The following is a 12028-nucleotide window of genomic DNA, read 5'->3' as shown; positions in this document are numbered from 1 at the left end:
CTGTTTCTATTAATCTCAATGCATATCACCTTGCTGTATTTAGTTACTCCATCAGACTACAAAGCATATCTTTATCAATCCTTCTGTATTTTCATTCACTGACGTCTTGATTTAACCTGTATTTTTCTTAAAAATTGTGCACCGTATTTTTTATGCCATGTTGCCACCTGTTGACAAACGGTCTCATACAGCTATTGTGGCGTAACAGACCTAAATGTTAATTCATGCACGAACAAAAATAAAGAATTAAAAAAAAAATTAAAAAAAACCTACCGGATCATGACCAGCCTTGGCTTGCCAATTCCATACAGACGCCAACACATGCTGACAAATGGGAATATCCCACATTAATGGATCTGCCCACACCCGATCCCCCAGATTTGATGACTAATTTAAGTTACCACCAGCTAGTAAGCTTACTTAAGCAAATTCCGAATCTACCCTCAGCTACACGATCAACAACCACATGCACCCAGCCTGCACCTCCACCACATTCTAAACTCACCACAAGGAGACACACAACTCCCTTAGTCAGATATTGGGAGAGGGACCTCGTTTACTCAATGACCTAAGACCAATGGATCACACCCTTCACGATGACGCACAAAACATCAAGAATCAGGATACAAAGTGATATCGCACTGGTACAAAACACCTGAGAAACTTGCAACTATACACAGCACTGAACTGGCCACACTATACTACATCTGGTGGGAATACCCCCGAATCCAGCCCTTCTGGAGGGAGATACACCAGATGGTCACGACGTTCATGGACAATGCGATCGAGTTCTCACTGGAGAGCTACCTGCTACATCTGACACTCCTACAGCTGGCTACCTAAAAGACAATCACCCTGTGTCTGATCAATGCAGCCTGATCCCAGCGTTCTGGAAGAAAACCACAACCCCATCCATAGACTGGATAGCAAGGGTAGAAAACATTACTATAGAGGAACTAATCCTGACGGCACGAGGACGAACTCAGACATACCAGAAAATATATTTTCCCTGGCTTTGATGGCCAACGTCTAAATAAATAAAGAGAAAACCTCACGAACCTACTGTAACGAGAATATACCCCTACACGCAGGATCCAGCCAAACAGAAGACAGCACAGAGGAGAGATACGTCTACCGGACCTTAGAGTGGCCAGACTCGACGTAATAGGAGAAGTACAGAGTCAGGAACGATCCGAGGTCAAGGGCACAAAGACAGCGTAAACGAGAACTAGCCGGGGTCTGGTACACAGGAATCAGCAAGCCGGCAAACAGAACAGACAAGGATAAAGCGAAAACGAAGTCAGAATACAAAGCCAAGGTCAAATACGGAGAAACACAACTGAACACAACAAGCACTAAAGGGAACTGTAGCAGAAACCACGATAGGGCAAGGAACTAAGGGAAAAGGGTAAGTATAAGTAGCCTTCAAACTAATGTGATTGGCTCCTGGCGCCAATGGGAGCCTTTTTGCAATTTAGGCTCCCACTGTCTCTTTAAGAGCGCGCCCGAGACTCGCGGCGCGCTCTTAGCTGCAGGCGGGACACGTGACCGCATCTCGCGGTCACTGCCCGTCTTCCTGCTAGGAGAGTCGGATGAGCCGCGCGCGGCTCGTGCAGCCGCAGGACCGCGCGCGGCTTGGAGAGGACCGCGGCCGGCCCCCGGATAAGGTAAATAACGCTACACCTACATACAAAGGACCGGGCCCGGGGGGAGCCCACACACTGGCGGTATGGCAGCAGGGGGGGGGGGAGAACCTTTGTACACCGGCCTGTTCCCATACCCCCTCCCCCCTTTTTTCCCCTCCCCTCATGCTCCTTAACCCATGGCAACATTGACTGGGAATAGACACTACCCACCACAGTAGAACAGAGTTGACCCGCCTCTCGATCAGCAATATCCTCAGCGACACCTTTTGCTCCCCATAATTCTCCCCCTACTATACCCCTGCTAAATAGCAGCCAATAAGCAGCAAAGATACACAGAATATTTCAGACTCACCATACCAACATTCAGGCCTACACATTATACCACATTATGGTATAGATACCTCCATTTACCTCTTAACCATTATGCAAGCCAACAAATTCCCACGCAACCCTGTTATTCATTAAAGGAACACTATAGTCACCTAAATAAAGCAGTTTTAGTGTATAGATCATTCCCATGCAATTTCACTGCTCAATTTACTGTAGTTTAGGAGTTAAATCACTTTGTTTCTGTTTATGCAGCCCTAGCCACACCTCCCCTGGCTGTGATTGACAGAGCCTGCATGAAAAAAAAAACTGGTTTCACTTTCAAACAGATGTAATTTACCTTAAATAATTGTATCTCAATCTCTAAATTGAACTTTTATCACATACAAGAGGCACTTGCAGGGTCTAGCAAGCTATTAACATAGCAGGGGATAAGAAAATCTTAATTAAACAGAACTTGCAATAAAGAAAGCCTAAATAGGGCTCTCTTTACAGGAAGTGTTTATGGAAGGCTGTGAAAGTCACATGCAGGGAGGTGTGACTAGGGTTCATAAACAAAGGGATTTAACTCCTAAATGGCAGAGGATTGAGCAGTGAGGCTGCAGGGGCATGTTCTATACACCAAAACTGCTTCATTAAGCTAAAGTTGTTCAGGTGACTATAGTGTCCCTTTAAGCAAAGTGTGTATATGTCAATAACCTGATCTCATGTTGTAAATTTTGTACCAATCACTACTGTTCATTGCATTTCCACTTATGAAAATCTACAAATAAACAATTACCAAAAATAAAATAAATTAAAGGGTTAACAGCACCCTCCCCACCGATCGAATTGCACTCTACACAATGGCACTTACATACGCATCCCCTCCCCAGGTAGGAAACCCAAGCAACACTACACATAAGACTGCCTACAGGCAAAGAGTGAAAAACTAATCTGGTCACGCCTGGGCCTGGCATTCAGACCTGACACCTCACAATACAGGAAAACCGACATGCCAAATACCTGACCAACTTAATATTTGGTGCCAAGGTTTTGCACTGACGACAGCTACGTCGCACCACACAGCATGGTCTCACCAACACACTACCTTAACGACATCCGAATCGTCCCATAACTGTGCAAGGTTATACCATTGTAACACGACCTTTGCAGGCATAGCCTTATTTTGATATTCCTATTGTTTTAGCGACTTTTACCAACTCAGGACATGTGCTACAGCTCCAAACAATATTGTTGCATCATTCTGTTGTCACTTCCAAAAAACACATTTGGTATAGATTGTAAAAAAAAAAAAAATTACTACTAGATGGTGGCGCTACATTAATGTGCTGGTTTTGTGGGGTGGCCTATCAGAATCCCTGGAAACCTTTTTTAAATTTATGTTCTGAATTCATTATCATAATTTATCCACCTTGCCTTTTCTTGATATGCTGTGGGAGGGGAAAGCAAAAAAAAAAAAAAAAAAAAAAAAAAAAAAAAAAAAAACACAAAACCTGCTGGGTAAAAGCATAAAACTCAAATTTGAAAAACATCTGTATAGAAATCTTTTAGAGAACATCTGGCATTTTTTGATCTTTTACCTTCCTATTTTTAAGTCAATACCCAAGAGCCAATTCACACGGGTAAAGCAGCTAGTCTCTCAAACTGAGTAGCCCGATACACAGTTGAGAACTGACAAATATTTATGCAATGGGAGACCCTTTGGCTATTCTGAATAGCCAATTAACTAAGGTTTCAAATGGAAAGTCAGATGGATTCTCCAGTTCCAAAAGAGTTATGAAAAAAAAATGAAAGTTATGAAGTTTGTTTCAAGGTTCAGTGTTCAATCTCAGGCGATCAAAAATCATTTCTAAACATTGGAATATTTTATCTGACAGTTACGATGAGATTCCTATATTGCCATACAAAAAGGTGCCCTTCATTGAAGAACAAGCTTGTAAGTGTGGAATTGCAATCTATTAAGATACCAATCCAAAAAAAAAAGCAGAGCTAATTATCCTGGTTTTAATTGTATTTCATGCCATTCCATGATACAAGGAAGGTTGTGTTTTTTTTTTCTAAAGTCATACTAACAATGGGAAGATATATTTTTTATCATTTTGTCACATGTAATACTGCCTTTGTGGTTTAGATTTTAGGATGCCCATGTGGACAAAGCATCTCAAAAGTTCAAAGATTTCCACAGCATTAGTCCACTGTTAGACATAATTCAATAAAATCTGTTCTAATCTGCTCATTTTCAATAGTTTAAGCACAATATTTCACAGTTCAAGTTTCAAATCATTGAAAAATGTCCCATAAATGACAAGAGAAAAGTGTTGTATCTGAGAGATGGACACATTGAGTCCTAGACATCTCAACTCTGAAAACGACGTGACACCATTAATCACTTTTAATATGCATAATTCTGTATTCATTTTTCAGATTTTTGGTGTCGTGACTTGGGTGCTGGTTTATACCTTCCTCTGATTCTGCATGAATTAGTGGAATTAAATTTACCAGAAATGTTATTGTGTCAATAGGCTGCCTCAAGCTGCACCTTGCAGTATTATAATATATCATATTTAAGCCGATGTTTACTGCTAAAAATGTATTCAAATCATTTGTTTTCCCCCCACGTCTACGTTTGTATTTAAAAAAACATGCAACCTACTTATATGATCTTCTGACAGACATTTCATTTCCATGTCTATATTAGCTTATGCGATATTGTATAACACTTATTTTGTTAATATCTGTGATTGTAAAAGCTTTAAAAGCTAGCTGAGCATCATGGGCAATGTAGTTCAGAAACAGTTTATGGTGTCAAGGTTGGCAATCACTGCGCTACATGCCCCATGAAAGCAAAGCATAATAGGGCACCGAGATTGACTGATTTTAATAACACTCCTTGGTCTGGAGAGAACTATATTTTCTGAGGATTTGCAGTAAATGCATGAACAAAAGAAACAAAAACAAAAAAAAACACAAAACAGTTTAGTTTAACCCCTTAAGGACCAAACGTTTGGAATAAAAGGGAATCATGACATGTGACACATGTCATGTGTCCTTAAGGGGTTAAAGAGAAGTCAAAAATGAAACTTACCCCTGATGAGTACCGTTGGCTGTGCCGTTTTGCTCCATTCTCAGTCTGTTCCCGGGAGCTCGCACTGATCTACTGTATATGCATTCAGTTTACAGACAGACACGGTTTTAAAATGACATTTAAGTCATGATGCAAGCTTGACCAAGAGTAATTTACAAAAAAAAAAAAGTAAAGAGTGTAAGAACCCTAAAGCCATAGAGGGCTGAACTATAGCTTATTGCTACTCCTCTCCATGGAGAATGCTGCAGGGCGACTGGATTTTCTTTCAGCTAAAAACTAGTCCGACTAATTATCTTTACAACTCACCTTTAGCAAAAAAAAAAAACAAACAAAAAAAACCTAACAATAAAAACTATGTTAAAAGGAGAGTGCTACACCCCAATGTGTACATTGCGAGGGACACCCAGGTGGCCTGAACATGCATTGTCATCACTGGGTAGGGCCTTGAGTACTGAAGACTATGTGCCTTTCAAGTCTGTTCCTACAGAACGTAAAGCATCATGTTAATTAAACACAATGTGTGGCGTTTCAACTATTTGACAGTTACACAAAGTACTTCTAAGGCACCACCTTGGCTGCCCAGTGTTAGTTTTATTACTGGCCAATGGACTCCTTCAACTTGAATCTAACAATTTGACTGCAAAGCCCCTTCATTAGACTGTTGCCAGTATCATAGCAGTCTCCACTGCACTTAGGGAGACAATATCAGAACACTGATGAACTTACTGAGTTTAGTTTTCAGATGACTGTCTCATTCATGCAAGTTTTCACCAACAGGTTAAGAACTAGTGATCTTGGGTCAGTTAAAAAAAAAAAAAAAAAAAAAAAAAAAACCCTGAAAAACCCCACAATGATTTTGGATACTTTACGATGTAGATATACAACTCGGATTTTATTAACCCATTAAAAGCCATTGTCTGACTTCAATGCAATACAGAAAATACGTTTTTAAAAAGGAACAAACCAAACACCAGACAAATTTACAGTTCACTGAAGTGGTTATGGTGCCAGAAGTGTCCTGGCACCCTCCCATTGTTAGTCAAACTGTTTGACTTATTTGGGGTCCACGAAGCAATGCTTCCTGTTCGTGTAAGCTGGTTGTCTCAATAAACTAGCATTGTTTCGCTCAGGCGAACTCAGAACCTTTTGCTTAGGAATTTCTGGAACGCCAGCATTATTAGTGGAAGCAGGAGTTGTGTGATGGACACCGGATAAGAAGTCAAACCATTTAAAATAAATACAAACAAACCCAACCCCAAACCCCAACCCCAAACCCCCAAAACCAAACCCTTAATTTACAATGGATGGTGCCGAGGCACTCCTGGCACCATCACTACAGTAGTTATTGTACTTTTAGCGTTCCTTTAAATAAAGATACGCACAACTATGTAGTAAGAATGCAATACAATTTAAAAAAACAAAAAAACACAAACTGCCAATATTTGTGCTACAATTTAGAAATTAGAGATTTAGTTGAAAATGAAGAAAAATAAATCAGTCTATTTGGATATATACAGTAGTCTGTTACTGAGCATCTTGCAGCTCAATAGTTTTCCTTTAAGAAAAACAGTATTCCTTTAACCCCTTAAGGACCAAGCTTCTGGAATAAAAGGGAATCATGACATGTCATGTGTCCTTAAGGGAAATCTTATTAATAGTTTGGAGTACCGTAAGCTTCTTTTGGGGAGAGCCCTCTTCACTTCCTGTATGTGATAGGTGTTACAATTCCTTGTTTTATTAGCCTATTGTACATTGCTGCAGAATATATTGGCAATATATATATATATAGGCTATACAAGTAAATGTAATTGTATAATGGGGAAAATAGTAACCTTTAACTGTTTAGTATGATTAAACTTTTTTTTTTTTTTTTTTACAAATTACGGTATAAAGATATGCATACATGAAAATATGTTTCTATGAAAGCTTAAAATGTGTCCATCACTTCTAGCCAGGTCCACAAGTATTTGCTGGTTAGGGCTGAATTTCAAAAAAATTACCGGTAATCTCTGTAATTTGTCTCTGAAACACTGTCGTGACTATTGCAAAACTGGAACAAACAAAGGCAACAAGTATAAAAAGTCAAGCCTTCACCCCAATCCATAATATTTTGTGGGTCCGCTACCATAGCCAAGTCACATACAATTTACTTTGGAAAAAAAATAAAAAATAAGATACCACCCACAGGACACACATCAAGAACACCAAGAAAAAAAACAAACAAAAAAAAAAAAAAAAAAACACGACAAATTGGGTGGCAGAATAAATACAGGTAAAAGGAGTAGTCCAGTAGATAACTTTCCACACAATTTCCTGGGCACACACGTTAATGGTTGCTTGTAACAATGGACATCCGGAATTTGAATAAAACAAAAAAACAAAAAAACGCGGGTTTATTTAAAGGTACTTGTAGCGGAGCTCCCTGTACCCTGACTGGGTACCTCCGACAAAGGACCGCTTCCTAGCTGGAACAGAGAACAAACTGTAGCACTTCTGCCCAGTTGCAGTAGCTTGACTGGGGCCCTGGAACCGCTCTCCTGGAGCTGAATGGGGAATTCGCTCAAGACACCCCTAGGCACTGGGCGACTCAGTCATGGAAGCTCGAGTCCTTAGAAGGACTTTCCCTGCTGAATTAAGCTGGAACAGTGATTAGCCCTTTCTCTCCCTGTAACCAGACGACAGTTCTATGAGTACAAGCTGGAAATTTCTCATGGCATGTCCCCATGCAAGGGGCACTCCCCTTGGACCCGAGAGTAAACCACAGTATAAACAATAACACAATCCCATTGGCTCTCAGATCCAGGACACTCCCACACATAGGTTAATCCCTCCTCTGTACCTGGGAGATAATGGAGTCAAGCACTTATACTAAAGTCAACTCCAAAAACAAAACATTTTTATAAACCCCCCAAAAAGTAAATAAAACACCACAAATGTTACATCCCCTGATAACCCTTATCTGGGTGACCAACAGATCCAAAAATCACTCAGATCAGTTCAGGAATTTCCTGGAAGTAGTTTGACTGACCGCAGGCATGGTCCCATGACCAAAACAGTTCCAGAGAATCAGGGCTTGAGGTCCGTCTGGTTCAGTAGTTTGAAAACTAACAAACTACCAAACAGACAATAGTCTTACCCTGGAGCTTGTTCCCCTCATCCAGACTAATGATTCCACCGAAAAGAACCCTTCTAATTTGAATAGAACCGAACGCAGGCAATGCTTGAAGTCCAGCAGTGTTCGGGAGTTTCTGTGTCTGATTTTAGTTCCATGAGATTCATGCGAACAAGATGGCTGCCACCTCGACGTACAACAACATACGAATGTAAAGCGTGAACTGTTTGGTTGTTAGGGGTTTCCCTTGAATGGAAAAGAGTGGGGATTCAGGGTCAGAAGTAAGCTGTGCTAATATTTCATCTCTACTGGTATTTTTATTTATTTTTTTAGTCATGACATTAATTGCAGACTGGGTTACTTTTTATCAAGCCGACAAAATCTCCTCAAGTTCCCCATTTCTAAATAAAAAACCCGACCAAAACGAAAAACCCTAAAAGCATGCAAATCTGTCCCTGATGCCTGCACTCTGGATACAGCCAGAGGCCCCCACATAACAGAACCAGCTAAAATGACATTAGGCAAATTGTTGAGAGTCACTGTCTTTATGTCTTGTTTCCCATTACTTCCTAGCAGAACGGTTTCATATTATAAGTTATAACATAATATGGATGTTGTATTTTTAACAGTTATTAAAGGGAAACTCCAGTGCCAGGAAAACAATCCTTTTTCCTGGCACTGCAGGTCCCCTCTACCTCCCACCCCCCAATCCCCGGTTGCTGAAGGGCTGAAAACCCCTTCAGTAACTTACCAGAAGCAGAGAAGATGTCCCACGTCGCTGCTTCTTCCTCCGCTCCTCCCTGTGATTGGGCAAGACTGATCCCACCCACCGGGGAGACCTAATGCACATAAGAGCTCCCCGAAGGAAAGCTTTGAAAATGCTTTTCAATGCTTTCCTATGGGGAAATGAGCGACGCTGGAGGTCCTCACATAGCATGAGGACGTCCAGCGATGCTCTAGCACAGGTTTCCTGTGCTACAGACCAGGAAGTGCCCTCTAGTGGCTGTCTAGTACACATCCACTAGAGGTGTAGTTAACCCTGCAATGTAATTATTGCAGTTTATAAGAAACTGCAATAATTACACTTGCAGGGTTAAGAGTAGTGGGAGTTGGCACCTAGACCACTCCAATGGGCAGAAGTGCTCTGGGTGCCTGGAGTGTCCCTTTAATGAATGTTAAGGATTGCTACATTATAAACTCAAAGATCGCAAAATAAACAAGTCATGCTTGGTGAAATATTGTCAGAGGACAAATCATTAAACTGAGGGCGGTATCTGAGGCACCGAGGCTGCAAAGATGGCTGCTCAGGCACGCTGAGAGGAGCCAAGTATTTAACCAACATTTAATTAAATCTAAAATGTATCACAATGATAAACAATGTAGTCAATGCATACAGAGAGTTTAGTCAACGTTAATAGGAAGTCATGACCGGTTCACTTCAAAATGCCCAAAGAATAAAACAAACTGGTCAATAGCTAAAGTAGTAAGAAATGCAGTGTTAGTTACTAAAACGTGAACGGAATGGCTACCAATTATCTCCTTAAGATAAGACAGATATCCTGAAGGGACAGTTCTATTTCCAAGCAAACTATGCAGAACTAGAATAACCTGTAACAACCTATAAGAACTAATACAAATTACTGCTTGACTGACATATGTGGCGTGTAGTATGAAAGGGACTATTTAAATAGACACACAAATGATACATTCTAGTGGGGAGTGGGGAGTAAGGAAAGAGTTTTTAAAAGATGTAAAAAAAAGTTTGATTAATTGCATAATACAAAGCATTCACACACTTTTTGATTAGAAAAAGGGTGGCATTTATATATCATTTCTTTTGTTGAGTGAGGGGGTGTTATATAATTTACACCTTTTCATACAATGCACTACATTAAGGCAGAAGGAAAAAAACAAAAATAAAAATAATTGTTCAGAGGCCCACGCACTCAAATGCCAAAAAAATGCCACCCCAAGCTCCCAGGCAAATGCCTTGCTTGCCTTGTGTTCTGGGGCTGTCCACCTTACTGTGAGTGGGTGTAGCTGTCAGTGTGTGGCTGTGAATGAGTGAAAGTGTGTGTCTTTCAGTGAGAATGGGTGTGCCTGTCAGTGAAAGTGTGTGCCAATGACTGTCAGTGAGTGTATATAAGTGCATGTATCAATGAGGGCATGTGTCTGTCAGTCAAAAAAGTGGCCTTGACACGAATTGGGGAGGGGTCAAATTTAGATTTTGTGGGTGCCCGAATTTAGTCGTGCCTAGAGCGGCACAAATCCAAAATACACCACTGCCCCACCCCCAACCTTAAAATTTCACTCCAAGCACCAAAATCATTTAATCTTACTGAAGTGGTTATGGTGCAAATACTTGCCCCTGCAGCCTTTTCTGGCTTTCCAATTGGGCTATTTTAGCCTTAAATTCACTAAATTCAGTGCCAATGCTCTCGAGGCCCAGCTGTCACGCAACTTACCTCTATTCTCTGATAAAAATAAAAAAAAATAAAAATTACACATACACACATTCTGTTTTTTTTTTTTTTTTAACTTCAACCCTTCAGAGGGACTGCAGGGCAGGTAGGTTCTGTAGCTATTGCATAAATATGCATAAAAAGTATTTGAGCAAATGAGAATAAACTAATAAAAGATATAACTTAACATCTAGGTGCTTTCACCTGAAGCAAAGCAATTTCATTATCACCCACAGATTGGAGGCAATACTAGGGATTAGGATTTGAAGACACATCATGTTTATATATATATATATATATATATATATATATATATATATATATATATATATATATATATATATATATATATATATACTGCAGGAGGGAATAAAAACAAACAGTATAGTCCCTTTAGACCTGCTCTTTTATGGATTTAAAGGAGAACGGCCACTTCTCAGGATTTGTAATATTAGGTATACTTATCCCTACATTTACCAAATATGTATTTGCGAGCCCTGCAAAATAAGTGTGTGTAGAAATCCATGTCTTTAACATGGAGCTGGGCACCTCCATCTTAGCTCCCGGTCAATCATTTTTAGAAGCGCTGTCCTTTGCACCTGGCTGTCAGCATAGAGACATGAACAATATTTAGATTCTCGGCTTTATTTGTTTGGGCTTCTCCTTGTCTGAATGCCGTTTGATGTAATTTGCTAAATATTTCATTCATACTAAAAAAAAGCGTTAGCAAGTTATAGGGGGTTTTATTCAATGTGTAAACTCCAGAGAATAGGGTTCCCCTTTGATGCTATATTGCAGGGAAACACTTTTCGTGTGCGCATATAAAATCTATGGGTCTAGGCAGTCCCACAAGGTCTGCTTACCTTTTCTGCTGGTTCAGCTGTTCACTCTGTGCAAACTCTTTGTTCACTAATGGTGGAAGCATTATTGCAGTAGGGCACAAAGACTGGAAGGGAAGTGCTCAGGACCTCTTGTATAATAGGGTGGGCTGTGTGTATTACCCCTCTCTAGGGCCGGGCTCCCTTCCTTCCAGTAACCACTGTGCAATGACATATAAACACACAATTACTAATGGAGGGTCTGGTGAGCATTGCATTTATAGCCTGCTCCTCTTGGGTGCCTCCCAGCCTTTCTAACACTTAAAGGAGCACCACATGTCAATGAAGTGGTCTGAGTGTGATGTCCCATCCCCTTTAGCCCTGCAGATGAAAACATTGGCCTTCTGCCAAAATTGCAATGTTTACAGAGTAGGGTTAACTTATCTATATGAAAGTCACTAGAACCACTTCCATTTAATAGTCACATGGTCTCAGGTGTTTCACCACTTAGTGGCAATAGTCCAGTGGTTTCCAAACCAGTCCCCAAGACACGCCTGTCATTCCAGGATTTAGAG

At 40.5% G+C, this 12028-nt stretch overlaps 1 protein-coding gene across 2 annotated transcripts in view; it reads right to left on the bottom strand.

The window, feature by feature from the left end:
* The window catches only part of LOC134575930 (beta-citrylglutamate synthase B-like), a 39923-nt gene extending 28235 nt beyond the window's left edge, over nt 1-11688 (bottom strand). The window contains exons 1-2 of one of the 2 annotated variants that reach the window (XM_063435390.1): nt 11499-11688; nt 5062-5130 (exon numbers count right to left, since the gene is read on the bottom strand). In XM_063435390.1, the coding sequence (XP_063291460.1) occupies nt 5062-5130; nt 11499-11560 (131 nt within the window). In that variant the 5' untranslated portion in view covers nt 11561-11688. The remainder of the gene's footprint in view (nt 1-5061; nt 5131-11498) is intronic. The other variant, XM_063435391.1, reaches the window with a different exon arrangement.
* Nucleotides 11689-12028: the final 340 nt, after the last annotated feature.

The sequence above is a fragment of the Pelobates fuscus genome, chromosome 10, assembly GCF_036172605.1.
Source record: "Pelobates fuscus isolate aPelFus1 chromosome 10, aPelFus1.pri, whole genome shotgun sequence".
NCBI lineage: Eukaryota > Metazoa > Chordata > Amphibia > Anura > Pelobatidae > Pelobates > Pelobates fuscus.
Note: the sequence above shows the minus strand (reverse complement) of the source record. Positions and strands in the feature narration are given on the sequence as shown.